General features: G+C 53.7%; 8 protein-coding genes across 8 annotated transcripts; 5 read left to right on the forward strand and 3 right to left on the reverse strand.

The window, feature by feature from the left end:
- Positions 1-50: 50 nt before the first annotated feature.
- Positions 51-5,280, forward strand: VDAG_05897 (uncharacterized protein; the record flags this gene model as incomplete). The annotated part of the gene is made up of 5 exons (XM_009655294.1): positions 51-240; positions 308-913; positions 969-1,205; positions 1,262-5,166; positions 5,221-5,280. The coding sequence occupies 5 exons, from the start codon at positions 51-53 to the stop codon at positions 5,278-5,280; spliced, it is 4,998 nt and encodes a 1,665-aa protein (XP_009653589.1).
- Positions 5,281-5,941: 661 nt separating this feature from the next.
- VDAG_05898 (uncharacterized protein) lies at positions 5,942-6,556 on the reverse strand (the record flags this gene model as incomplete). Its single annotated transcript, XM_009655295.1, has 2 exons — positions 5,942-6,138; positions 6,187-6,556. The coding sequence occupies 2 exons, from the start codon at positions 6,554-6,556 to the stop codon at positions 5,942-5,944; spliced, it is 567 nt and encodes a 188-aa protein (XP_009653590.1).
- Positions 6,557-7,432: 876 nt separating this feature from the next.
- Positions 7,433-8,485, reverse strand: VDAG_05899 (uncharacterized protein; the record flags this gene model as incomplete). Its single annotated transcript, XM_009655296.1, has 1 exon — positions 7,433-8,485. One exon carries the CDS (start codon positions 8,483-8,485, stop codon positions 7,433-7,435), a length of 1,053 nt encoding a protein of 350 aa, XP_009653591.1.
- Positions 8,486-9,389: 904 nt separating this feature from the next.
- Positions 9,390-12,953, forward strand: VDAG_05900 (DNA polymerase gamma; the record flags this gene model as incomplete). Its single annotated transcript, XM_009655297.1, has 2 exons — positions 9,390-9,657; positions 9,709-12,953. The coding sequence occupies exon 2, from the start codon at positions 9,819-9,821 to the stop codon at positions 12,951-12,953; it is 3,135 nt and encodes a 1,044-aa protein (XP_009653592.1). The 5' UTR covers positions 9,390-9,657; positions 9,709-9,818.
- Positions 12,954-13,753: 800 nt separating this feature from the next.
- On the forward strand, positions 13,754-14,485 carry VDAG_05901 (uncharacterized protein; the record flags this gene model as incomplete). Its single annotated transcript, XM_009655298.1, has 1 exon — positions 13,754-14,485. The coding sequence occupies one exon, from the start codon at positions 13,754-13,756 to the stop codon at positions 14,483-14,485; it is 732 nt and encodes a 243-aa protein (XP_009653593.1).
- A 40-nt stretch (positions 14,486-14,525) lies between these two features.
- VDAG_05902 (uncharacterized protein) lies at positions 14,526-15,165 on the forward strand. Its single transcript, XM_009655299.1, has one exon. It carries the CDS (start codon positions 14,907-14,909, stop codon positions 15,090-15,092), a length of 186 nt encoding a protein of 61 aa, XP_009653594.1. The 5' UTR covers positions 14,526-14,906; the 3' UTR covers positions 15,093-15,165.
- A 1,670-nt stretch (positions 15,166-16,835) lies between these two features.
- On the forward strand, positions 16,836-19,706 carry VDAG_05903 (C6 zinc finger domain-containing protein; the record flags this gene model as incomplete). The annotated part of the gene is made up of 7 exons (XM_009655300.1): positions 16,836-17,036; positions 17,183-18,145; positions 18,205-18,485; positions 18,542-19,053; positions 19,367-19,449; positions 19,507-19,599; positions 19,668-19,706. The coding sequence occupies 7 exons, from the start codon at positions 16,836-16,838 to the stop codon at positions 19,704-19,706; spliced, it is 2,172 nt and encodes a 723-aa protein (XP_009653595.1).
- A 4,830-nt stretch (positions 19,707-24,536) lies between these two features.
- Positions 24,537-24,908, reverse strand: VDAG_05904 (uncharacterized protein; the record flags this gene model as incomplete). The annotated part of the gene is made up of 1 exon (XM_009655301.1): positions 24,537-24,908. The coding sequence occupies one exon, from the start codon at positions 24,906-24,908 to the stop codon at positions 24,537-24,539; it is 372 nt and encodes a 123-aa protein (XP_009653596.1).
- Between the last annotated feature and the right edge of the window lie 2,163 nt (positions 24,909-27,071).

The following is a 27,071-nucleotide window of genomic DNA, read 5'->3' on the forward strand; positions in this document are numbered from 1 at the left end:
GATGCAGCCTGCGCCGTCTTCGACAACGCCATAGCGCCCTTCCGCCCAGCATGGCCGAGATCACTACCCTGGTCGCGCTGCAGTCTTTCCATCGCGACCTCGTCGCAATACGCGAAGGACGTCCGGAAAACACAGAGTCCTGGGACAATTCACTTGTGCAGGAGCTTTTCAAGCGCGAGCTCTCCAGATTATGGCAGCGGCCTGCGAGAGACGAGAAGAGTCGCTCTCAGGTCAAGTCAGGTCAGTAGAGCTCTCGCAGCCAAGAACTTGCGAGGCTGAATTTCCGACTAACGCGCCGCCATTGCAGGCAAGATCGTCATTGATGAGGAGGAATACTCCGTCAACGAAGAATTTCAGCAGATAGCTCTGAATCTGGCAGACGAAGCCGAAGTCAACGAGATCGAAGCCGCTCGATATGTTCTCGAAGCCGAAGAAGACACCGCAACTCTGGGACGACCACTGCTCGAATGCGCCATCATCAGGTTCCACCAACAACGGAAATACGTTCTGGACAGTTTGCGGTTGATGTTTGAGGTGGATGATCTCGACGACGATGAGGCAGACCCCGAGGTGGTCAACGTGATCCAGGCATATTTGGCGGACAACGTTCTCAAGGATGTCAACCGGAAGAAGCTCTTGCCTAGGTGCATGTCCGCCATGCAAGATGTACGCTCTTGGCTCGCAAGGATCGCGGACAAAATGACTGCGGCAGCAGTCTTGATGAACGGGCAGAACAGGGAAAAGCCCGAGGGACTGGAAACGCTCGAGTTCTCCCGGGCGAGTCTTGTCCAGCAGCACGAACTTCTGGCTGTTGTTCTATGCCGTGCCGTGGAAAAGAAGGAAGCGGAGACTGCTGACTTCCGTGGGTTCCTTGATCAGCTCAAGAAGGCCGACAAATACGATGTCCTCACTGGTAAGCGCGAGGTTTCCCGTCCGACGAGAAGCTCTACTTACATGGTATATGACAGTGCACTTGTTTCCTGCTCTCGGTGCTTATATCACAACTTTTGGCTCAACAGAAGGTATTGGGGACCTCACAGTCGCGCGGGAGCTTCATAACGTTATCTGCCGCCCCAATGACGACAGTTCCTGGCCTCTGGTAAACTTGCAAGCAGCTGTCAAGGCTTGGTGGGTTGCCGAGTACAGCGGATGGTACCTGGATGACGGGCTCCTCGGTGGATTGCAAGGCGTCGACCTTGATGCAGGTATGTGAACGTGAATATATCCACAACGTCGAGGTCAATTTGCTGATACCGAGCAGAGGATCGAGAACGATCAAAGACGTTCTTCGATGCTCTGAGGGACGGAGCTTTTGACTTCATGCTCTCCATTCTAGCGGATGTCAACAGTGCAGAGCAGCAGGACCCGTCCAGAGCGGCGTTGCTCAAGTGGCTAGCCCGCAAGACACCATCATTGGTATTCGAAACTGTACCATTCTCCAGCTTCTTCAAGGCCTGCCTCACCGCTCAGTTAGAGGTGTTCGTTGATGCTTTCATTTCCAACCTCCCTGACGTTCTGCGAAAGCTTCGCAGTGAAGAGGACGAACAGCGGCAGCTCAGTCAAGCACACGAACAAGACACCGATCTCGAACGCTTCCTGCTTATTATTGCCATGTCATACGAGGACCGATCTGACGCAGCTACCAACTTCTGGCTCGACCCTGATAGCAACTTGGCGGGCTTTATGCATTGGGCGTCGCGACGAGCTTCCACACCTTTGGTTACAGCCTTCTGCAACATGCTGCAGGCAGTCTCCGGGAATGACACCTGTGCTACTGCTGCCCACGACTTTTTGTTGGATGAGGGACATCATGCATCTGGAAAGATGAGAAGGTCACAGTCCTTGACGTGGCATCAAATCTTCAGGGAACTCACATTCTTCGCCAACAAGACTCGAGATACGCCACCAACATCTCAGGCCACGCTCTATCGATCTGGTAGGCCGACCACAGTGCAAGCTGAAGCAGAACCAGAGTCGGAAATGATGCTGCAGGCCTACCTAGGGCTGATCACCAAGCTGACATCAGAGAGTGAAACGGCCAGACAATTTTTACTTAAGGAGCCCAACTACAACCTTGTCGAGGTCTGCTATCAGCTCGCAAGCAGTCCTATTCTTCCCCACATCCGAGCCAGCGTCTTCACTGCTTTGCGTGGTCTCCTAACGCACAAGTCTCAAGAGGAAGGTCACATCATGTGGACTTGTCTCGAGAGCTGGATGGGCGGCGGTTATGTTGTTTTCCCTCCTGGGCATCACCGACCTCCTCTTAACCCTCCCGAGGACGTTCAGCAAAAGATCGGTGATGAACTGGTCTCTACGCCAGAAGAGGGCATCGCCTTTATCCAATTTTTGACGTCACTGGTGACGCCGTCAGAAGAAAGCAGTTCCCTGAACGACTCACTACCTTTTCCCGAGACGCTGGGCTCAGCATTCCGCATGCCCGGAATCGAGATATACGTGGACCTGGTTCTCGCAACCTTGTCTTCACCCAAGATTATTGATGCCAACGACGTCTATCAGGCGCGACTGTTGAGGCTCAGCTGCCTCGAATTCGCATTTGTTTGCTTGGCAACATTCAATGAGGACCTCATCATACTGGCCAACCAGACGAACATACAACTCGATGCGGCGATTGCCACTACCGATCTTGCGACCTATGTTCGACTACATCCTTTTGCACGCGTGATGGAGTGGATGTTTAACGACAACACCGTCAACGCTCTTTTCAAGATCATTCACCAAGATGCGACTGAGGTCGGGAATGCTTCTCCAGAATCACCCATCATCACAAGCATATTGCGCTCCGTTGAGGTTATCTCGAAAGTGCTCGATCTCCAGTCGACCTATGTCGAACTTGTGCGACCAGTCATCAAGTCCAAATCAAGCCATCGAAGGCAGACTGTGTCCAATGCAGCGTTCGCGTCCTTTGAGGATGGGCTGGCTAGCCATCTTAACCTTGTCGTAGACCTCGGCAGCTACTGCGGCATCGGCCACCCTGATGTTACACTGGCTTGTTTGAAGCTACTTGAGAGAATGTCGAGCGCCCCCAAAATCACATCGGCATGGACACTTACATCCGGACGGCAAACACAGAGAAACAGAGCCATCATTGCGATGGAGGCCAACGGCGATGATGAGGCGATATCACGCTCACTGGCTTCCGAGCTAAAGACATCGTTTGATCTGGGCAGGGAGGCTGAGTCACCGAACTATGTGACTAAGGTTTACATTCTGGACTTCCTTTACAGTTGTCTGGCTGCGATGCCGAACCAACCTACCATCGCTCACCTATTGCTTGGCTTCCAATGCGGCGTCGAAACTCTGACCGTCGACGCGAATGGCACCTTTTCGGAGCGGACTTCACTCTTCCACGCCGTTTTGAGACTGTTGCTGGAGACACCCTCTGGGGACAACCAGGGCATGCGATCCTGGCTCATCACGCTGAAGTTCAAATGCATGCGAATTTTGCGCATTCTCTGGAACTCTTCCTTGTCAGCATCCTTCGTCATCGATGAACTGCGAGAGAACGACGTCCTGTTCCACTTGCTTCTGCGGGATGTTGTCATACAACCCGCTCTGGCTTGGGAAGGCGAAGACATTAACCAGCCTCACTTCCCGCTGACTGATGGTGCTACTACCCTCGTCGATTTCCTAGCCCTACGCAGCATGACCCTGGAGTATATCGCCATGGAGCTTTGCAGTATTTCACAAAGTCGACTTCCGTCTGCGAAACGTCGTATTTTTGAAGCCTTGAATGGTAGACTTCAGGGTGACGAAAACGAAATCATCACAATCCCAACGGTGTATGACTTGTACGACTTCCTGCTGCCTGACGGCATGTGGGACAACTCAGAGCCCGCCGTGCAATTTTATAAGGGCTTGGATTTGAGCACATGCTTTGAACAGGATGCTGATGACAACACCGTTGCCAACATTGAGCGCATCAAGGATATTCTGCAGCTCAAGCGGAGTGAGAGGCGCGGCGAGGGCGTCTTGCTCACAGCTCAGGACTTTGCCGTCATTGAGCAGGAGGAAGCTTCAATAGTCGAGCATCTTGTGTCGTCCAATCGGCAGAAGCAGATCGCATCCCAGAGCTTGAGGGTCCTAAAGACGTGGACAAGCCTACTTCTCGTCATGGTAGAGTCCAACGATTTCAAGGGCAGTGCTCGGACGTCGTTCCTGTTGCAAACCTTGCAAGCCATTTTGCCCGGCCTGGAGCTATATGCATGCGATAGGCCGGCCGAGGCCGCGGAGCTGGCGAAGCTGGGAAAGGTTTTGCTTTTCAAGCTTGACCTTACTACGAAGGCTTCGACAGTCGACAAAGAAAGCCAGAACATCGGCAGCCTGGTCAGCGACAAGCTCTACCAACTATTCCAGATTTCGCTGCAGGCCATTGGCAAATGGGCCGGCACCTCCGATATCCGGGCCATCTACTATAGTATCTGCTATCGATACCTGACCGGAATGGTGGATGAAGGCATGCTCGTGGCCGAGCGACCAAAGACGATGCGCACAATCCAAATGTATGGCGAGAGGCTAATCAGCATCATCTGTGATGATGCCTACGGCAGCGAGCCGGACAGCCAGACAGCTGCCATGATCCTTCTGAATGCGCTGGTCAACTTCAGCCGCGCAGAAGATAGCCCCCACGTCATTGAGACACTCAATAGGCTCAACTTTATCGGCATCGTCATTGATTCGCTTCGCAATGTTCACGAGGAATGGACCCATATCATCAAGACCGAGGACAAGGCGCAGGAAACTTACCTATCGACCAAGTTAGCCCTGCTCCTGCAATTGGCACAGACACGGATCGGTGCCAAGTATGTCTTGCACGCGAACCTGCTCAGAGCGCTCGAATTGTCTGGACTCTTTGCTGCGGACCCTGAGCTGCAGAGCGACAGAGCCAAGCCCCGCGCACTGGAGAAGCACTATGAGCTCCTTGCCAAGGCTACACACATCATCGGGGCAGCGATTGTCTGTCGGGGAGCTAGCTACGTTGGTCAAGGGCAGAAGTTCTTGACAGACCATCGCATGCTTGTCACGCACACTTTGAAAAGGAGCGCTGGCATTGGTGCTGCAGAGGGTGGCGACAGCCCTCTGGAGGCGTGGATCGAGGAGTTGGCCGAAGGTTTCGTGGTGCTGATTGCCGCGACTGGTTTCTTGGAGGTAAGTGGCCCTAACGGTCCGGGTGTGTCTTGACATGAGCTTACCAAGATACAGCATGACAACCAGACAATGCCCGAAACGCGGAGAGACACTGGACCTTCGCTGTTTCACTGAAGCACCGTAAGACTGCAGGTCAATGAGAGGAGAAAATGCGTTCGTCCAGATGACGATCCCATGCAGGATTCGTTCACTTGCGGGGGAGCAGATGTAGACCAAATAGCCGATGTGGTCCGGCAGCATTGAAGCAGGCGTTAAGGGATGGTGTATAACTAGGTAGATGCGGCTCCAAGCCTTAGTGCAGAGACAACTAGGTCGGCGGTAAAGAGGCAATGTGGTGGAGGAAGCATCAGTGTTTGAGCACCTCTCGAAAGCTTGTGACCAACGGATGAATGATTTTGTCGCATCGTAAGGAGCATACCACGCATGCCACGTCGCAGCATGCAGTTTGTAGGTGGGTCTACGGTTGGATATGAATATGATTGCAGCAAGTACCTAGACACGCCGGTCTATGCATCATTGCCCTCCGATCTGGCCGAAGCCGAAAACACTATTGATGGGGTATTATCAAACGCCAGCCTCCCTCCCCGGTAGTCCTTCACCACTCGTAAACTGTACTTGTCCCGTATTCCGGCCCATGATCTCAAAACGGTCGATGCTGCTGAAGAATCCCAATGTCCTGTCCCAGTCCGATTGCAAGACGTAGACCGAGAGCTTCCACATCAGCCATCTCCTAGACCTTGCGGTTCACGTCCCAGTGCCTTCGTCCAAGGATGCGCTACCTCTGCTTGCCCTTTCCCTTGAGATCCGCAGCTGTCATGAGTTTCAGCTCCAGCGGCCAAAAGCCCTTTGTCTTGGTGCTATATGCATTTCGATCCTTGTTATCGATCTTTGTACGGCAGATGGGACATTTGTTCCGTGTCGCTTCGATGTGGAGCGCAGAGTGTAGGCACTCGGCACAAAACAGGTGGCCTGCTGATGTATGAGCAGGCGTCAGTTTCAAGATTCAGCTATAGTTCGTACCGCAGTGCGTGACTGTCAAATCGGTGCAGTCGTCCATGCAGATCGCACATTGAAAGGCACCAATCTTCACCCTCCTGTCTTCCTTTGGCGGTCGCGCCGCCGCCGCAGGTATCCCGTCTGAGGTGGCGAGATCGATAATATCGTCGTCTTCTGGGGCAGCTGCTGGGCCGGACTTCTCGCCGAAGAGGTCGTCATCGTCGTCGTCGTCGTCAATAATAGTCGCGCGGACGTTGCGTGGTCTGGCAGGTGTGTCTGTACGGCTCTTGGTGGAGGATGCCTGGGATGCTCGGCGACGTTTGGTAGCCGGCGCAGGTGTTGCTTCTGGAGCTTCTGACGACGGGGCGCCGCGCTTTCTTGTGGTCGGCGGCATGATTGGAGGTGAGGCCTGTGGAGGGGTTTCGGTTGGTGGTTGCGACGTTGCGCTGACTGTGGCTGTGTATCTGGCCTGGCGGAAGTGCAGAAGAAGAGGGATTGCTGAGCCAGGCAAAGGCGAGCTGGTATGGTCTGAATCACGTTGTTGTCAGCTAGCGCAGGACTCGTAGCCGACAGGAGGGGCGATATTGGCGTGGTGATGTTGAAGGTAGCGAAAGTTAACGATCGCCCCTCGAGGTAGCCTACAGCGGGACGCTCAGACCATGGGTGCGCTAAGAGTGCCTGCAGTCTTCGGGGGCGGCATGTTGCTTTGTGGGGATTTCGTGTGACGTAAGGCGTCTCCTGCCAAACAATTGGAAAGACGTGGTCGTGGATCTTGCCTGGACACAACACAAGAATTCAAGTTGAGATGCTAATCCTTTCAATCTCTTGCTCGCTTCTCCCGAAAGCGAATTGGGAGTCCGTAAGGTGCGGAATTGACATAGCCCTCCTCCTCGCCAGCCTCCTCCTCAAAGCGCTCAAGATACATCCCCAAAGGTGCTTTCACCCCCTTTCAGCCCTACCAGCCAGCGTCTAGAAAGGCTCAGCAGAATTTGTCGTCGCAATTCAAAAGCTCAACCGCCTCGATATGGCCACAGCAAAGGCTCTCCTCTTCCTTCAAGCAGCTTCTGCACCACGTCCGCAGTGGTTGTCCACCGCTTTGAATTCTGCAAACTTAGGGGGGCTACCCGCGAGGCCCGCCCCAAGTCCCATGAAACAGTGAAGTTCTTCGCCTGGTGGACTTTCGGAACAATTGCCAGCCCCTCGCTGTAGCACATCGGCTCTCATTCGGACACCAGAGAATATTGCGGGTCACCTGATCTTCTTGCATGCCCTACGATGCAGGATCAAGCGACGCAATCCAACCGTAATCACATGGACTATCTACCCGGAGCCTGCGGACGACATTGACTTCGCCGCATGGCTCCGAGCCGGCCATGTACAATCTCCAGGAACAGACGCTGCACTGGCCGTCGCCATTCCATCCACCTAAGGTCTGATGTGGGCAAATTGCCATGTTTGACCTGCCTTCGGCCACAAGGACTGCTCCAAAAGCCTGGATCCTTGCCGTATCCCCGGTAGGTGGGTCCTGGTGAAGACGCTGTAATTCTTTGGCGGATGAGAGAGCAGCAACCTGAACAGTCTGTTTCCAACTGAAACATATCTGGGGAGTTTTTTCTTGGACACGAAAGGCGATAGTGGCTCGAGCAGCATGTCTGTAGTCTTTACCCTCCACATACGACCCACCGTTTGGGTAGCTGCAGGCCCGACAGCCTCGCTCAGCATACGTGTAGCTGTGATGCCAACGGCCGCGGATGCCGTTCCTGCCCTTGGGCGTCTTATGATAGTCGGCCTTCTCGGCGTTTGTCACCACCGTATCGATATCTTCCCAAGCCAGTGAGAGCTTGTGAGAGCAAAAGACCAAGCAACCTTCCCATCCAATGCATATCCGCTTCCATTGCGGGACTTGTCGCTGTCTTGCCGAGAAAAATATAGCCGGGTGCGTCTCATTGCATCTGCTGCAGTATCCTTTTTCGTGTAGCGCGTGCAGGCGCCTGGCGAAGCTGAAACGGTTGCGGGCCGCTATGCAATCGACGCAGTATAAGAGCGGCCGTAAATGACTTGATAGTTGAGCCTCTTCATTAGGCGTCATGTTGGGTTTCTTTCTTTGTGTCTGATTTGGTCGAGCCTCACATCCCCCGCTTTGCTTCAGCGTATACAACGGATCGAAACGCGCCGTCTGGCTGATGCGCCGAAGAGTCCTGCAACTGAGGCTAGCAAGATGAAACCCGGGTGCAGGTAGCTGCGACATGACTTCAACGATCAACTCCTCCGGCAGCGACCGCAATATCAGATCGGGGGTTCTGGGGGGGCGCACGGTCGACATGTCGACGCGAGACCAAGGTGGTTGACAAACCCGTGAAGTATCTGCGAAAGACCTAGAAGCACATCAGTATAAAAAGACACATACGGCCACATATCCGAGACCAACATCATGATGAGGAGATGGGATCACCTTGGTAGTGTCTCCATTGGCCGGTCTTGGGTTGGTCTCTGACAAAGCCCTGCCTATCGGAAGCCCTGAGTTGCAGTTGGCTACTCGGTAGCAGAAAGGGTGTTGCTTCTGGGAGAATCGCGAGGCAAGTATCGAAGTGCCATGACCAGACATAGTCAATGTACCTAAGGAAGGTAAGGCAAGGCACCTAGGCACGGCGCAGATTGGTAGGAAAGTAGCAAAGTAGGTAGTATAGGGAGCTAGAAAGAGTAATATCTACAGGAGTGCCAAATCGTTTGCAGCGCAGATGCCTAGTACAGCTAGTAAATCAAGTACTCTGTCCTTCGTTCTGCATCATTTCCTGAATACTCATGGTTGGTGATCCCTGGTCAGATGGATTAATTATTTCTCTACATCAAGCGCACCCATACCGACGCATCCGAGAAGACGCATGCAAAAAAGGTCGTGAAGATTTCTTGTCATGACCACTTGCAAGTACATCCTCTGTTCATTCGTGCAAGAGAACGATCTGACCCACGTGACGATTTTGCTGAGAAGTGCAATCTTCATTAAGCGCGTCGTGTTGAGCATCGACTTGGTCATCTCGAGCCTTGAGCGCTAGATCACGTGGTCGCATGGGCCTGAGATTGGTGGGGTTGAGCAGATGTAGCATTGCGCACAGACCAGCTTGTCGAGACCCTTCAGGGTCCCACTCCCCACTTGGTCCCATCGTTCACGTTTTACGCCCCTATCGAGGGCGCGCTCTAGTGGTGACGGCATCTCGCTTTCGACAGACATCCGCGAACGGCTTGCAATATCAATGCCATGGTCGACCATCACCCTTGAACAAATATTTTCAACTCTCGCCATATCATGCCGAATAGCGACCGGTAACACGATGCTTCACTTTGCGAATGGCCGCCTTCGAAGGGGTTCGCCAGCCAGTTATGTACAATTAGCAAAGCACTATGCGAGCTGTCGGCCGCAACGACGTATCGATGCGCGATGGCAATCTGCTGCCTCCTCCAAGCCCGACCCTCTTGATCCAGGACATAGTCTATCCAGTAAGTCATTTGTCATCTCGTGCAAAGCATACTATTGACACCAAGTGAAAGTCTCTTCGCAAGCGAGATACAACGAGATCGGCGTGCAGCAGCTGAGCTCCCATGTTTATAGTCAGATCTTTCCCGATGGCAACACTCCGCCGCCAAAACACTTAATCGAAATGTCCAAAGACCATTTGAGAAGGCATGAACTTCTTGGGAAAAACACCGACAACAGCGACCCGATAGCCTTTGACCTGCCGAGTCTTCAGGGGCGCACTTTGGATGAACATTTCCACAAACTAGGCCTCGACGCCGCTGAACCGTATCTGAGCTATGCGAAAGATTTCTCTCGCTTCAGCTCGCCACCCAAGCCGCGGAAATGGGTGCGACGGAGTGGCTGGACGAAATACTACCCTGATGGGAGGACGGAGGTCGTCGACGCGCCGGATGACGCCATGTTGTGCTTTGATACCGAAGTTCTGTGGAAAGAGAGTTCGTTTGCCGTCATGGCATGCGCATCGAGTCCGAATGCGTGGTATGCTTGGCTATCTCCATGGTTGCTCGGCGAGTCCACCAACGACCGCCACCTGATCCCACTTGGCGATCCTTCGAAAGAGCGCGTAATCGTCGGACATAACATCGGATACGACCGCGCCAGGATACTAGAAGAATACGGAGTGCGACAGACGAGAAACGCATTCCTAGACACCATGTCCTTACATGTGGCTGTCAACGGCATGTGTTCTCAGCAACGACCAACCTGGATGAAGCACAAGAAGAACAGGGAACTACGGGAACGCATCGCAACGCAAACCGATGATGCGCAACTGGCTGAGCTTTTGAGCAACAGTGCCATCCGACAAGAAGAAGAGGAGCTCTGGGTTGAGCGAAGTTCCGTCAACTCGCTAAGGGATGTCGCCAAGTTCCACCTCGATGTAACGATCGACAAGGCGATCAGGGACGATTTCAGCACCCTCGATCGGACAGGCGTCTTGGCAAAGTTGGACGAATTGTTAGACTACTGCGCGGCAGATGTTGCGATCACCCACCGAGTCTACCAGATTGTCTTCCCGAATTTCCTTGAAACTTGCCCTCACCCCGTCAGCTTCGCCGCTCTCCGACATCTTTCGTCAGTCATCCTGCCTGTCAACGAGACCTGGAATGCGTACATAGCCAACGCCGAAGCAACATATCATAAACTCAACGATGCGGTTCTCGAACGACTGTTGGCATTGGCAGAAAAGGCTGTGGCGATCAGGGATCAGTCAGAGACGTGGAGTAACGATCCGTGGCTTAATCAACTCGACTGGTCTGGCCAGGAGATCAAGATGGTCAAGGGCAAGAAGAAGAACGATCCGCCACGACCTGCTGCACGGCAGAAGAAGCCAGGAATGCCCCGATGGTATAAGGATCTCTTCGCCAAGAACGACGCCCCTATCGGCTTAACTGTCAGGACGCGGATCGCTCCCCTTCTCCTGAGGTTAGCCTGGGACGGACATCCTCTTTGTTGGTCCGACACGTATGGCTGGACCTTCCGTGTATCGCGAACTGAGGCGAGCAATTATCTCAACAAGCAAATGATCCAGTGCGACATGGCAGATGAGAAGGTTGAGGCTCTTCGACAAGATACGGAGGGCGTGTACTTCAAGCTTCCCCACAAGGATGGGCCCACTGCGAGATGTGCCAACCCCATGGCCAAGTCCTACTTGTCGTACTTTGAAAACGGTACTCTGTCATCAGAATACTCCTACGCCAAGGAAGCTTTGGAAATGAACGCTTCCTGTTCGTACTGGATCAGCGCAAGAGATCGCATCAAGTCGCAGATGGTGGTTTACGAGGAAGATGTGGCCAATGAGGAAATGGAAGGAGGGATTAAGAACAAGAACACGCAAGGATTTATCTTGCCGCAGATCATCCCCATGGGGACCATCACAAGGAGAGCTGTCGAAAACACGTGGCTGACGGCAAGCAATGCCAAAAAGAACCGTGTCGGGTCCGAGCTGAAGGCAATGGTTAAAGCTCCACCAGGTTATAGCTTTGTTGGAGCGGATGTGGATTCCCAGGAGCTGTGGATCGCAAGTCTTGTTGGTGATGCGACTTTCAAGCTGCACGGGGGCAACGCCATTGGTTTCATGACTCTAGAAGGAACCAAAGCGGCAGGTACGGATCTTCACTCTCGAACGGCCGGGATCTTGGGCATCACGCGAAACGACGCAAAGGTCTTCAACTATGGTCGAATTTACGGCGCTGGCCTGAAATTCGCGGCGCAACTGCTTCGGCAATTTGACCCAAACCTGTCGGAAAAGGAGACACTTGAGACTGCCTCGAAACTTTACGTCAATACCAAAGGCACCAAGACGAACCGTAAAGTCCTGCACAAGAGGCCATTCTGGCGTGGCGGAACGGAGTCCTTCGTCTTCAACAAGCTGGAAGAATTCGCAGAACAGGAGCGCCCACGAACCCCGGTCCTGGGCGCCGGTATTACCGAAGCCCTCATGGGCCGATTCATCAGTAAGGGTGGATATCTCACTTCTCGCATCAATTGGGCCATTCAATCGTCTGGTGTTGACTACCTGCACTTGCTCATCGTCAGCATGGACTACCTTACCCGCCGCTTCAACATCGACGCTCGGCTGGCCATCACCGTGCACGACGAGATTCGGTACCTCGTCAAGGACGATGATAAGTATCGGGCTGCCATGGCTCTCCAGGTTGCCAACGTGTGGACGCGAGCCATGTTTGCTCAGCAAGTAGGCATCAACGATCTCCCGCAATCGTGCGCGTACTTTTCTGCCATTGACATTGATCACGTTCTTCGGAAAGAGGTTGACATGGACTGCATCACGCCGAGCCACGCCACAGCCATCCCGCACGGAGAGAGCCTCGACATCAATGCCCTTCTTGCCAAGGGCGACGAGGCGCGCCTTGACCCCTCCATCGTCCCAGACCCAGCGTTGGCACCAAAGCTCGACGACATCGTCTACACACCGAGAGTACCCGTTATGGAGACGCTAGAGGACCCGGCGTCGAAAGATCTCTCGTTCCTGAGAGCGCAGATCACCAGCGACGAGAATGAGCTCAGGGAAATTCTCAAGGAGCAGCGCAAGACGCTGCCCGCCGCCACCAAGGCGCCGAAGAAGTCTGCCAGAGATGTGCTGCCATATCGCTCTCATCCGATTTTGGTTCCCACAGAAGAACCATTGACCGTGGCTGACGCTCTGGGCAACAAGTTCACGAAGTACGATGGCAAGGCGAAGTGGGATTGGAAAAGCCAGAAAAACGGCTATGGCAGAGGACCAAGCTCCAGGATATGAGGATCGGATGTTGGTTTGGTGTATGAACATGGTTTTCAAAGGACCGGGTCCCTCATTGGCCTTTTCCTTTTGTCAATGATTTGGATGTAAGAGTACGGGCTGTATAAAGACGGGCAAGGTCACCAAGGCGCACAGTCGTCTATTAGTCTTGGCGTTGGGTTATGGGACATGAGGGTCTTCAGTCACGGCATTGTAATGTGTTAGATAATCAGATGGAGTGCAAAATGACCTCGTGCGAGGAACTTCTAAATACTGGTGAACACGTATGACTGAATGCTTGTGGCAAGCCTTACCGTGTCTGATACCTGAGTGGAAGAAAGGGCCGGAACAAAAGTGCCTTGGCTCGAACGATATCTCTCGCCAGATAGCATGCATCCAATCCTTTTTGTAGTGGGACGACGAAAGGCGGAGGAGGGGTTGCGGCCATAGCAGGTCGCCCGCTCAACACCAAGGGGTTTTCACGATCACGTCTGGTTTGTCGTTATATGTATTCGCTGAGTCGTCGGACCCACGCCCCAGAAACCAAAAGCCTTCCTACTGAATTTACAGTTGCCCTCCCAGCCCAGTCGTTCCTCTTCTTACGTTCGCAAGCAGCTTTCCCGAATCTCTTTGTAGGGACAGCCCCCGAACCTGACTCTCGTCAAAGATCACGAAAGGAGCAACCTCACAGAAATGAGATAGCAACAGAGATCACAAGACCATCCGACTAGATCCAATATCCAAGCTCACAAAGCCGAAGAGAAGTTTGAACACGCACTGTCGACGACGACAAGATGTATCCTCATATCATCCCGAACATCATGGCCATCCTGTTCGTCTTGGGCAGTGTTGGCGGCATCCCCATCGACAGCTACAGCAACTCAACTAACGTCCAGTACGTCATTCACGGCATCAACACCAAGCTCATCGGTCCGATCACTATCTCGCTCGTCATCACGTCCCTGATGGTTGTTCTCTTGTACAAAAACATCAAGCAGCATCGCGCCGAGATCGCCGCTCTCATCTCTCGGAAGAAACGTCGCACTGCCTCCGTGATCGCCCTGCCGCCCTCGCCTGCCACCAAAGGCCGACAGGCAAACACGGGAGACGAACTGGACGAGGACGAGGACGATGGCTTTGGTGATGTGGGCGACGTCACGGAGCTCATCGACATGCCAGTCATGTCGGGATCTTCCGACGCCGACATGATTTCGCTCCGCACCTTCCTCGCCGACACCGACCCCGATCACAGAGGCAAAGGCAACCCCGTTGGTGCCAAGAGCAGCGCCGGCGAGTTGGCCACTGGACCTGAACTCAGACTCGAGGTCGACATCAAAGGGAAGGCAAAAGCCAAGACGACGCCCGTCAAGGGAGCCCGCCGCGTCTCCTGGGGCAAGACTCTCTATGCTCCCTCGCCTGAGCGCTCCGTCCAGCGCGGCTCTCGTGCTCCGCGACGCGAGGCTCCTCGTCCTGGAGAGTCAGAGGCCGGTCCTTCGGGCACCCACGGCTACGAATCTGATAAAGAGGAAAACAACGCCTTTGTGTTTTGGTAGACGATGGTTGATCTTGGGATGGTACGGTCTGGCTTAGAAATGCTACGGGATGGAAGGCAGCTTCTAGGCAGAAGACGGATTTGTGCAGCTGTAAGGCCGTTTGCGATACTTCACTGGCGATCCTCTCCCGGTTTTTGGCATCGTGCCTCGTCTGTTCGGCTCCAAAGTCAGGTGAGTTTCCGCGTAACCTCCAGTGGAGTAAATTTGGCTGATATATTTGGCAGTGGGTGGGATTATCGCCGGTTCTCTTTCAGGATGGGCCTTGAGCTGCGGCCAGAAAAGTGCTTTTAGTACAATGCCTCGCCTCGAGATGGAATTCAGAGTCTGAGGGGTGTTCCAGTCACCACGACGACTATTATGGAATTTCTTGACGGAGCACGCGACCCGTGCGTGATGCAGCGCATATACTTAGGTTTAATTGATGTCCCTTTTGACGGATGCCCGGAGGCGGGTTTCCGCGGCATTTGTGTTCAAGGGGCAGTGCCCTAGCCAGTATCAGAAGGTGATTGCAATGGGAGTGGCATTCAAGGTCGAATGGCCCAGATGGGCGCTCGGTCCGATAGGATGTACTATTATCGCGCTCACAAGTATTGGGTATGATGAGTAACGGTTCTAATCGCAGTAGTCGACAGATTCGACCTCAAGAATAGCGACAAGAGGACCACCGAGGGATGAAGCTTGGTGATAAAGTGGAATTGACAAGAGATGCGCGTTCGACTGGGGTACCTAAGGTAGTGACGGGTGACTGGAATGTGTGAGGCACCGCTGAGTAAGGTACCTTACCTTAATGAGCATCGCTTGGTGCTTCTTTCCCTTCCATTACCTGGGCAGGTACGGTACCTAGGTACCTCCCTACCTAAGTAGGTGCTAGGGTAGGAAGGTACTCAAATGCGTATTGTACCTTGAGCTCCCCACAGATGTCTCTCGACCGGTGGGAAGGAGGAAGCCTTGTCTTCCTTACAAAAACAATCGAGGGCCTCCAACCCTCATAAATCATGCCAGCTCGGTTTGACGTGTCGTTCTGCCAAGCAAGGAGGACACCCACACGCCATCGCACAGACGAAACACATTCGTTAGATCAGCGCCCTGTGGGCCTGACAGCTGAAATCTACGACGAAGGACCACATGGCAGCCCGGCACCCGGGGACGAAAAAAGGGGGGGAATATCCAACAGAAGTCAAGCCAAGATACCAGGATTCTTGTCACGTCCACCCGAAACGGTCGAGGACAAGCGCCGGAGACGGCGTCTATCACAAATAGTCCTTGTCCGCTTCGTGTGCTGGGAGACAGGCACGCCACGCGAGATGCCCCCAAAACACGCCATGAATGTCTCGCAGGAGCGAGCTAAAATCAGGTTCTGGGTTCGGTTCTGGAACCGGCCATACCCTACCTTCCCTACCTAGGTACCCAAGGGGATACGGTACGAGACAGCTCTGAGAGGCTGGGCATCACATGGCCTGGGCCAAGGTCTGCCGGAATCCCACATCTATCCGAACATCCTACCCCTCCAATCGTACTCAACTGTGTGCGCGGACGTCATGCCTTGTGGAAGGGAGGCCAAGTGAGAAGACGGCGGATATTATCTTTTCTCCGCGGTAGCCACACGGCAAGGTGAGCTTGTCATCGGATGCAGCCGCCATCAAATCCACGCCAATACATACCTACCTAGCTGCCTAGGTAATGCACCGAACCACATTCCCAGTACGACCCTGGACACCGATCCAATCCACTCGCACTCGGTTTCAATCAATCTGCTACGCCGAAACGCACGCAACCGAGGGCGACTCCTCACCAGGTTCCTCCTTGAATCCTTGGCCGTCCAACCGTCTCGACAGCTTGCACTTCTTGTGTCCTCCGCTGTAATCACTTTCTTGTTAGCCTCATCTGCCAATTGTTGTTTCTTTCGCCTGGCAAAAGGGAGCTGTTCGAGGTCCTCTCTCAGCCAACCAGCGAACTAGACGGCTTTGGGCAAATCTCCGGTCCTCGTCTTTAACGACAAGGTCTCCAACCTCGACCCAACCCCTCCAGCAACGCACTCCCCATCTATTGACGCGGCGCCTGCATTACACCAAGTACGACCGTTTTGCACGTGCGTACTACAAAGCGAAACGTTGAGGGCATGCGCGTACGTCGCACGTCACATATTCGTTCCACTTTGACGGGAACACCTCAATTTCTTCTGCTTCTTTCCTCCTAGCTCAACCACTCTCTCCTGCGCGCGCACCTACGGCGACTGTCGCGATTCTCTTGACGACGAGACTCACTCCCCACGATTGCCAGCCCTGTGACAGTCGAGTGCCGAATCTGGAACAGGGTAGATCATCTTCAATCCCCGACGAGTGCATTCACGATGGAATCCATGTCAGTCCTGAACCCCGAGGTTCCACTCTCGAATCCCGCATCCATGAGTGATGGATCCCCGAACCCCTCGATCTTGGTGCCCGACACAACACCGCCTGCCTCCCGCGATTCACCGAACACCACCTCCTCGGCGACCAGTGAAGCCCGCCCGACTCAACCGCCGACCACCCCGGCAGCATGTTTAGGTTGCGTATGCCAGATGCCCCTTTCTTAGAGTCATATCACCATGCTTTTGGCCTTGCCTTGCGACTCCGGCTTACGCTAGAACCCCGCGTCCCAACTACCACCACCCCTGCTACGTCTCCGTACTCGTCCTGACTGACCTGATGACTGCAGCGGAGCAAGCATCTCAAGTGCGACGGGCAGAACCCTTGCGGTCGCTGCAGAGCGTCCGAGTCGGAATGCGTTTACGTCGCGTCCCGCCGCGGCTACAAGGGACCGCGACGAGGCACCGCCGCCAACCCGAACAAACGAGCTCGATCCTCGTCACCGCCCACCTCCACCGTTAGCATTGGCGACAGCTGTCCCATGCTGCTGGGAGCAACTACCTCCGCTGCCATGCCGGTCTCCATGGCCCCCTACGCTCTTGGCGGTCCGGTATTGCCCAACACGCCTCAAGCGGCATATGCAGCCACGCCGCATCTCAGCGATATCCACAACCTGCAGCTCTACCGGCCCTTCGGTAACCCTAATGGCTATCAATCGAACCAGCTGAGCCTGAGCCACCATGGCGGCCTAATCCCGACGCAGGGACCTGCCCAAACCCCCGCCGAGCGTTGCCTCGACTCGTTTTATCGACATTTTCATGCTGGTCACCCCTTCGTCTTGCCAAAGGCATGGCTGTTCCGCGTTCTTGGCGATGCGGATATCGAGCCCCTCCTGGCTGCCATGCGCTGGGTGGGATCCCTCTTTGTCGATGTTGGGCCAGCCCGCGCGGCCTTCTTCGACGAAGCCATTCGTCTCGTGCAAGATCCTTCAACGAAGAAGGATGGTTTCCTTGTCCAGGCACTCACGCTCCTCATCGTAGGCACCGACGGCAGCTGCCAGCAGGAGAAGGCTCGGCAGCTGCTTGCTGATGCCGAGCGCATCGCTCTCGAGATTGAGCTCAACACCCGCGCATACGCCACCGTGCACGGGCGCGGAATACCGATATTGGAAGAAAGCTGGCGGAGAACCTGGTGGGATTTGTACGTCGTAGATGGCATGGTGGCTGGCGTACATCGGCAGACGAATTTCCTGCTGTTCGACGTCCCTGCCGACGTTGGCCTGCCTTGCGAGGAGCATCAGTTCTTGTCTGGCGTAAGTAGAAAAAGCACAATCTCGCTCATCCTGCCAGCGTTGCTTACAGTTGTATTCAGAATATCCCGCAGCCCATGTATCTCGAAGACCTTGAAGACCGTGAGTTTTCAGGCGAGACACGCGAATTTTCTTCTTTCTCTTACCGCATTGCCGCGGGTCGCAACCTAGGGAAATTCATGCGTGTCCCGCCCATCTTTGGACCGGAGGATGAGAATTTGGCCCGCATAGAGGCGTTGTTGACAAATTGGAGGATGCACCTACCGCCTGCCAAGCGCGATGCGCTCAGCCAGAAGTTGCAGTCTGATGAGATGATCTTCCAGGCTAGCATGATGACACATGCGTAAGTAGTCTCTCGTTAGGAATTGCAGAGTTGTTGCTGATCAGTTGTTTTGGTAGGACGTCTATCATGCTGCACCAGCCGCACTCCCAGCTCGACTCGTCTCCGACCCGTTCCGTCACGTCTTGTGCGCCCCATCGCCCGGTGCCGTCGGGCGATTATTTTAATGCCCACACGAACCATACTGTAGCTTCAGCCGCCGAAATCAGCAGGATGATCACCCACCGTGTCCCACTGTTATCGCACACTCACTTTTTCACCTGTGTTATCACACTTTCGTCCATCGTTCATCTCTGCCGATGGGCCCTCATTTACATCCCTCATGACGACGACGAGCTGCGTCAGCAGTTGCGGCTCAATATTGGTGCGCTCAGCGAGCTTTCCCCTGTTTGGAGAGCAGCCGATACAGCCTTAGGGCAGGTCAGGGGCGTGGCGCAGGAGATTTACCGCGCGAAGAAGGCCTCACAGATCAATCCTGGATACTGGACTGGGTACAGTTCCGAAGAAGTCATGACGAGCATTGCTACAGATGAGACCATAATGAACGAGATAGAAGTCGGGCTGCCGACAGGTATGCCCTCTATGGATGGAATTTGATTACTAGGATAATTCATGTAAATGCTTTGGTGCGGCAAAGGACAGTCGCGTTCGCGTCAGGGTAGGGGATAAGGGGGCTTGGCCAGAGGGCGGGGCGTATAGATGCTGACCTTGGTAGTATAGGCCGGCTAGATATCCATTTCGTAACTTGACTACAAAACTTGCTTCATGCTCACTCTCGCCTCGACTTACGATTCTGGCGTCATACTTGGACCTTCGGAGAGCTGAGCCCTATTCTCGGGGACGCCCGAGAATTCTGGTGTGGAGGGCCTGACTCGGAATGCCAGCCTATGGATGGTCCAGAGGCAATCTGCTAAAGATGATTTACCAGGCTTCCGTGCTGGGCTTCGAGGGTGGGCACAACACCGACGTACAGCACGACAGCCACAAGGAAACTGAAGGCTCTAATGAGCGAACAAATAACGAGGCACCAGGTTTCTCGTCGATAGCACTTCCGAAGCTCGTGCAGCTGAACCAATGCTCGCCACGTCGCAGATTGTCGACGTGGCTTGTCAGGCCTGTATGGTCACGCCAAAAAGCTGCCCAATACAGCCTGACCAAACTGACGACCTTGCGTCTGCAAGACAGAAGGTTCCTAACCAGTACACCATGGATGACGAAATTTAGATACGTAGGTCTCAAGTAGAACATGGCAGCCTCAACAGTAGTTGCAACGCCAGTAGTTGCCTCAAGTTCTCCGTTGTTAAGAGCAACGTATCCGCTGATGGCTCAAGGTCTGAGAATCCGATGTCCTTGACGTTCGAATCTTGTAACCTGGCCCCCGGTTTCGATATAATCTCAAATCTAGTCTCTCGATAGACCGGGACACTGGACTTTCTTCTCCTTGAGTCTCACGTTGACGAAGTGTGCCCTTTCATGGCACAGCCTTCATGACACAGTCGTCGGTGACTCCCCGAAAGAACTTGTCAACACCAAATGCATCCCGAAAGTTCTGGTTAATGATGAATAGATCATTAAAACATCCGCAGGCCACTGAAGCGAAAGAAGGAGGCCAGCATCCGCTCGGGCCGACGATACAGGGCATGGTCGCAGGATGCCCAATAAACCTCAATTATCAACGTCTGCCCCCCAATGCCCTTTTTCTTCGTTGACAGATGACTTGCTGACTGTGATCTACCCAAATGAGAGTTTTACATGGTCCTTCACAATAATAGACGCTGTAGAAGACCAACTGAATCACGAAACTCCAGCGTGCCCTCCAAAGCTCTTTTGACGGACCTGGAAAGGGTTTAACGCCGGAAAGCCTCCTCAAACAGAATGTCAGCTGCCCTGGAGGCAAATGAGGGCCGCAATACACCATGCTCGACGGCTTCCACCTCCATACGGATACAAAGAGCCCATGACGACGGGCTTGATCCCTCCCTCACCAGGCAGTCAGCGGCATTGAGAAAGAGAGATGCGATCGAGTAGAGCTTCCGAGCACCGTTTTGACATCTAGCTGCGGAACACTTTGTGGCCAAACTGGATACTTTGGTAGGTTCTAGCTTTGGGGCAAGACACCTTGCCAAACCACGGTCTTTGAGACTACGTTGCAGGTAACGTTGTCCCATATCCAATGATCTATCATACTTCACATCAGAGGGCCTGCGCCCGACGATTGTCAAGAAATGTCCATGTCCACCCGATCGAGCTAGAACGTAAGCCTCACTGTCCTTCAATAACCTCTCACTTGGCCGTCCCACACCCTGAACTAAAAAGCATGCATATCCTGTGGTGCTACCCCCTGGCCGCGCAAGCAAACTCGTTGAAGACCCATCTACAGGACCATACTCGCCTCCAGCTATTGGCTTCTGCTGCTGCTTAGGCCCTTTAGACCACAGCTCGGTGAGCGAAAGGGGAAACGGCAAGTACTAATGGGATAGGCCACGACCACAGACACGGCGGTACCGGGCCTCGGGGGTTCGACTCTTTTTGGGTCCCTAAAGCCACATCAAGCTGAAGCACAGGAAAATAAAGAACAAGAACAAGATTCTAGAGGTAAGATTTGATGGGAAAGTAACAAGGACAGACTTAAAACCGGAGGTCACTGAATTACCGCCGCGACGGGAGAGCCACCTAGGTCGGCTAACGCCCGCACTTCGACGTGTCATTTTTAGTAGCTATTTTTCCACAAGGTGAGTATGCCGTGGAATTATCACCCATCCGATTAACTGACTTGATATTTCATCATGTTTCTGACATTCAGCCCAGCCTACCGATTCAATACGCCCATCTTTGGTAAGAGAATTGACCCGCTTCCCAAGGAGCTCCATGTCGCCTCCTTCTGGCTGGTGAGCCTCGATGTTTTATGTGTCGACAGCGCTGATTTCCGTCTTCCTCAGACGCAATGACGATCTTCTCGTACCATTGGGCGCCACCAGTCTCACTCTGCATCAGCTTTCAGACCTCGCCGCCCCCTCCTGTCGCATACGTGATCCCACTATCCGCTCTTCTTCAGTGCCACTACACGGTCGCCAGGTTTGAAGGTAGGGCTCCGTGTGTTGGTCGTGTTGATTTTGTGTCTGGAGAACGCGCTGTGGGTGCCTTAACGTTGAGATCTTGCTCTTAATCAAATTCTTTGGAGCTGTAGGCGTGGACTTGAGCATCGAGGTGTCCCATGCCGGAAAGTAAACCTCCTGGGCAAGTCAGACTTGGAGTATCACCAAGTGAGCGAGAGATCAAATTGTTATTGGTGGGGGTGAAAGTACTCCGCTGTGCTGAAAAAACGGCAGCGGGAAACAGAAACTCGGACTGGCTGTGAGGCTTGCTAGCGTCTTTGAAGGCGAAGGCGGTCAAGATAAGATTTGCTCTGAGAAGAAATATCAAACCTTCTCACGGTCTAGGAGGCCGGCTCCTGTCGGGTAATCAGTTGGTCTTGCAGCTTAAGGGACCAGAGGATTGTTCAGGCTTCCGGGACTTACTCTTTATTTACCTTAAAGCAGCCATTCTCAAGAGCAACCAGAGCAACCTCGCCGATGGATATCAATTTCTCCTTTCGTCCGGATGTGTTGGTGTTACAGACAACGCACGATGCTGCTTCATATTCCCTAATCGATAAGTTGCTAGCTCCTTTAAAACGGCTCACTCTCTGTTACGCGGATGCGGGCTGAACCTTGCCTTCAGGACCACCCCTGCCAGGTCACCTGCCTTCATACATCCACATATTAGGCACCTACGTATTGGTCGATTAGCTCTATGTTGCTGTACCGAACGGAAGATGCATTGCATACGGCAGGCAGTGCACGTATGCACGACAAGGATGGGGTGCCTAGACTTGGGACACCATCACTCCTGTTTCTTGAAATATCAGTGGTGAAGGAGCATCCTTCCCAACCCGGTGGTAAGGTCGGTAGAACCTTGCAGAGTTCCATTTGGAAAGGCGACTTCTTCCTAGTGGCCGGGCTCTGACCGTCACCGCTCTCGCTGGCCAGTAACCTGCCGCTCACAGCCACTACTCTCTGCCGGTACTGCAGGTGTTCGGTAGCCCTGGGCTCACGTGTGAGAAAACGTTATAGTGGCCGGATTTAGGGCTTCAAGCTTGGATTTTGGTTTTCATCAACCGTTCTTATACGTTCCTTCAATTCCGAAAGTCAAGAAAAGGCGACGAATGCACCATGGCTCACAAATGGGGGTTCTGGCGCAAACCACCATTTCAGCTGTCAGTTTGCTCAGCCACTGTTGGAGGGTTTGCCCAAGGAGCCAAGGCGGCGCACACATACACAGACGCGATTGTGCGCTCAGCACACACCCCTTCGACAAAAATCGACAAAAATACCTTGACAAGGCACGGAAAACTTGCCTGACCAGGCCAGACGTGACAAGAAAGCGTACGCCGGAAGCTGCAAGAGAAGCTGTATTGCATTCCTAGGCCTTAAGGAAATTCATTCCTCATTTCTATGCTGACCGTCATTGACCATAGGCGCAGAAGCCGTCACAAGACTGTTAGGACATGTCCGCGTGATGCAGAAGTGAGGACAGAGTGCTGGAACAAGGGCTGCTCCCCGGAAAACCAACCGCTGAAATAACACAATTGGGTTGTCCCGCCGTCAATGCCTCACGACTCCAACCCTTGATTGCGCACACCGACCTTTCCAATAAACGATATCTTCTCAGACATTCAGATTGGCCGAGGCTCCCAATCAGCGGCCGGAAGAACCGAGAATCCTTTTTACGCAATGATTGACCACCAACGGCCTTGAAGCAGCCGCAACTAGGTACCTAGAGGAGGAGAAAAGAAGCCGTCACGGCGTGCATCGAGCTGATCGCCCGCCTCAGTACACGCCCCGGCCCTACCTACCTACTTAGGTACCCAAGGTAGGTATGGACAACATATTTCCTGCCCCCATCAGGTCTCGTGGCACTCCGAACAGCAAACTTAGCTTGTTCAACGCCAAAATCGCAGTACATGGGTCTATCACAAGACAACGCATCGGATTTTGGCCAAGAATTGGTCCGCGAGCCAAACAGCAGAAGAACAGTGGGAGCCATGACCGGACTTAGTCCTCCGGAGCATGATCCGAGTCTTGCCCCTGACAGCGAAGGATCTTCGTTCCCCAGGCCCATGCCGTGCCAACAGCAGTACACATGCCCTTATTTGAACCCCCCTTCTCTCTGTCTCTTCATCCTCAGGTCGAGCTTAGCTCGTAGCGGCCCAACGCGACGATCGCCAGCATGATTCATCTTGCCGAAGTGAAAAGTCAAGTGACCCGCATTCCCCCTTTTGCTGACCGAAGCGGAGAGTCGACCTGAAAGATTTGTAGGCGGTGTGGCGATACGCCGCCTAATCTTAGCCGAAGGATAATAGCCATGTACAGGCCGGCCAACACGGCTTCCCGACATCTTCGCTCTGTCGGCCACCTCAATAAATGGACATGTGAGCAACATTTGACGCTCAGCATGGGGCCGCATGTCTGGTGAGATTGAGGCAACCGACGCGAACCAAAACGTGGCGCTGAAGAAGGGGTATTGTTACTCCCCCCGCCCGCCCCCCCCTTCAGCATGACAGGTCGTATGCCCAGAGATGTAGGTACTCTGAAGAGGGCATCTCAGCCTGCAAAAGCAGACTGTATCATTTCTCACCGCTATTGCTTTTTCAACACATTTCTTCAGCAGACGTGCATGCATGAAAACGAGCGGTTGGTCTGTCAACCTGATCCATTCAATTCTAATTTACCTATCCCGAGGACCAATGCGTATACATGTCGTGTTACAAGCGTACATATCGAACATCAGACGCCCACGCACACCGACAAGCTTCTATTGCCGAGCGGGAATTACTTGCTTGCGCCCAAGTCAGGCCTCCCACCCAGCTTCTGGGTCCCCATCCCCTCCAGTACCACTTTTAGACTGGCCGTCAAGTTCGAAATCTGTGGTGCAACGCGCCCATCGCGTGCTGTACTCAGACCCGACTCTATTTGGTCTCATCACCTCTGTTCCCAGCGCGTCAGCGTCGCAATCTTAGCATACTAGACCAAAGGTGATTTCATACTTGTGCACCTCCTTCTCAATGTCGATATTGAGATCACTCAATCTTCCCAGGTCTGGATCTGCCCAGCCCCCGATGCCAGCGACCATGGGGGCAAGATTAGCTCGTGCCACGAATGACTCGCCGGTGGTGGGAAGAGAGTCTGCGGTCGCGATATCATTCTCAGGTTGCGTGCCGTCGTTCCAGAGAACTGGTGGAAAGAGAATGGCGGATTGACTGGGAGATGGGGAGGTGCGGCTGGTTGTGATGGGTTGTTGCTGCTGGGTGATGAAGGTGGACTGCGAGGTGGACATACCGGCTGATGCCGAGTCCTGGGTGGACGTGGGATTGTCGCGGCTTGCCATTTTTGTGTTGAAAACGAGTATAGAGCTTATAGCGCGTTATGGCGGGTTGCGTCGGAGTCAGTCGAGCGAAGGTGAAAAAGCGCTGCTCGAAGCGTAGGCATGTGACACAACTGTTCCCCGAGTCACTTTAGGGGATGAAAACTTCAATGGCGGTCTAGGAATATATGACCAAACAGCGACGAGCCGTGGTACTTATACCCAGAAACATCCAACCGTGTTGAGAGCTTGGGCAAGACGAAAACGCAAGAACCCAGTTTGAAGAGCCTCAAATCCCAGAACTATCACATAGGCACCCAGAAATGAGAAAGGCGCGGATGCGTCCACACCCCTGATTCCATGTCTGTCGACCACGTCCTCCCCCCATCAGCCTCCGACGACAAGGAAGAGATATGGCACGCAGTTGGGCAGAACGACCGGTCACAACGCGACGTCCAATGGCGGCCGCTTGAAAATAACCCCCCTCCAAGCCCGCCTTATGCCGGCAGTGTGCACTGAACCTCGCAGTCTTTCACATTTGGAGGCCTGCGCTTGTCCTCGTGGATAGGTGGTATTGGGCAGAATCCAGCAAAACGGGCGAAACGGCCTTGCCATGATGCCGCTAAAGAGCAGGTGTTGGCGACGGTCGGGATGACGGGCCTGCCCACTTCCTCTTACACCGCCAGTCCAGCCGTGGGTTTGCGACAGCCATTGGTGATGGTGATGATGGGTTACAGTTGAATGGCCAAATGGAGGGCTGATCACTCTTGCGAAAGCAGCGAAAGCAATTGTGCATGCGCGCATATGGCCAAGGGTGTGCGGCAAGAAAGTCGTTAACCCGAGCTGCCGGTCTGGAGCGAAATCAGTTCTCACAATGCAGCATCAAACTCAAGCCTGCTGGATCGAGGTGCGAAGCCCATATCAATGGCTGGTAGTGATCAAGCTCATCTATGAGGGGTTTTGGCTTCACTGCCGACCTAAAGTAAGGTACCTGACCTTAGGTAGGTACCTTACCTTACCTACGGTACCTAAGGTAGGTAGGTAGGTAAGGTACTTAAGGTAGGTACCGAATGTCAGCACTTGGGTCAGTTATTGCTTGTGACAGTCGAACATGCAGCCGCCGTTCGATTGCATGTACTATGGTGGTCATGCTGTGGGTGCAGAGGCGAAACATACGAAGCTGCAGATGAGGCGGCATAGTGATAGACTACAGGTGTGCGGAATGAAGGCTTTCTGCCTCTATCAAGATTCCTGCCTTGATAGAAGCAGTTCATACTGCAGTGGGTACACGGTGTCATGGACACGAGTAGATCAGGGGAACAGTACCTTACCTTGGTGGAGGTAGGTACCTATGGTAGCGTGACCTGTCGAAACGCCCTTTCCCACCGTCCTACCCGTTAGGCAGGTGGGATTAATGTTGGTAGGCCAAGACCCTTGGTTCCTGCTGCCGGTACGATGTGTGTGCTACTGCGCGAGTAGACCTCCATGCAGGGAAGGGTAGGCCCGACCCATGTGGTAGTGGTTGCTCTCAGCGTCTGTGCCTCAAAGCTCACACGATCAGCGCCATGTGGCAGGCTCTACTGCGCTCTACTGCGCTGCACAAGTACCTGCTAGGTACATGACGTAAACGCTGGTCTGTGGAGGTCGACACGGATGACCCCGCACTTCTGTGGAACCAGCCAAGCCGTGCCCCGCGGCTGTTGGAAGCCAACTTGGCCAGCCTTAGGACCCGTCAGTCCGGCACATGCACGCCCTAAATGAGAGCACCACCCGTGGGCCGATCAATGGTCGGAAAAAAAAGGAAGAAGAAAAAAAGAAAAACTCCCATTGTGTGACAAACAAAGACGAACAAGGCCCCAGCTCCCCAATTCAATGAGTATCCTCAGCTCCGCCAATGTTGACACCTGGTCTGCCGTGCCAGTCCACCTCTGAAACTGGTAATTGATTTATTCTTCGTCGGACAGTGCTTTGGTGAACGGCCCAAGCTCCTTGGTGGGTATCGGCACTCGGGCCTCACCAAAGACACTACAGGGGGCTGTCATGGCGCATAGCTCACGAGGAACGCAGTAGGGTACGGAACGTTTCACCTCACACGTTGTTGCCGGCCTCGGGACGGCACGATTGCAATCCGCGGCTGTTCACATTCTACGTGAAACATGCCCAATGCTTACGACCACAGGGATGTAC

The sequence above is a fragment of the Verticillium dahliae genome, genomic scaffold (genome assembly GCF_000150675.1).
Source record: "Verticillium dahliae VdLs.17 supercont1.11 genomic scaffold, whole genome shotgun sequence".
NCBI classification, from domain to species: Eukaryota; Fungi; Ascomycota; class Sordariomycetes; order Glomerellales; family Plectosphaerellaceae; genus Verticillium; species Verticillium dahliae.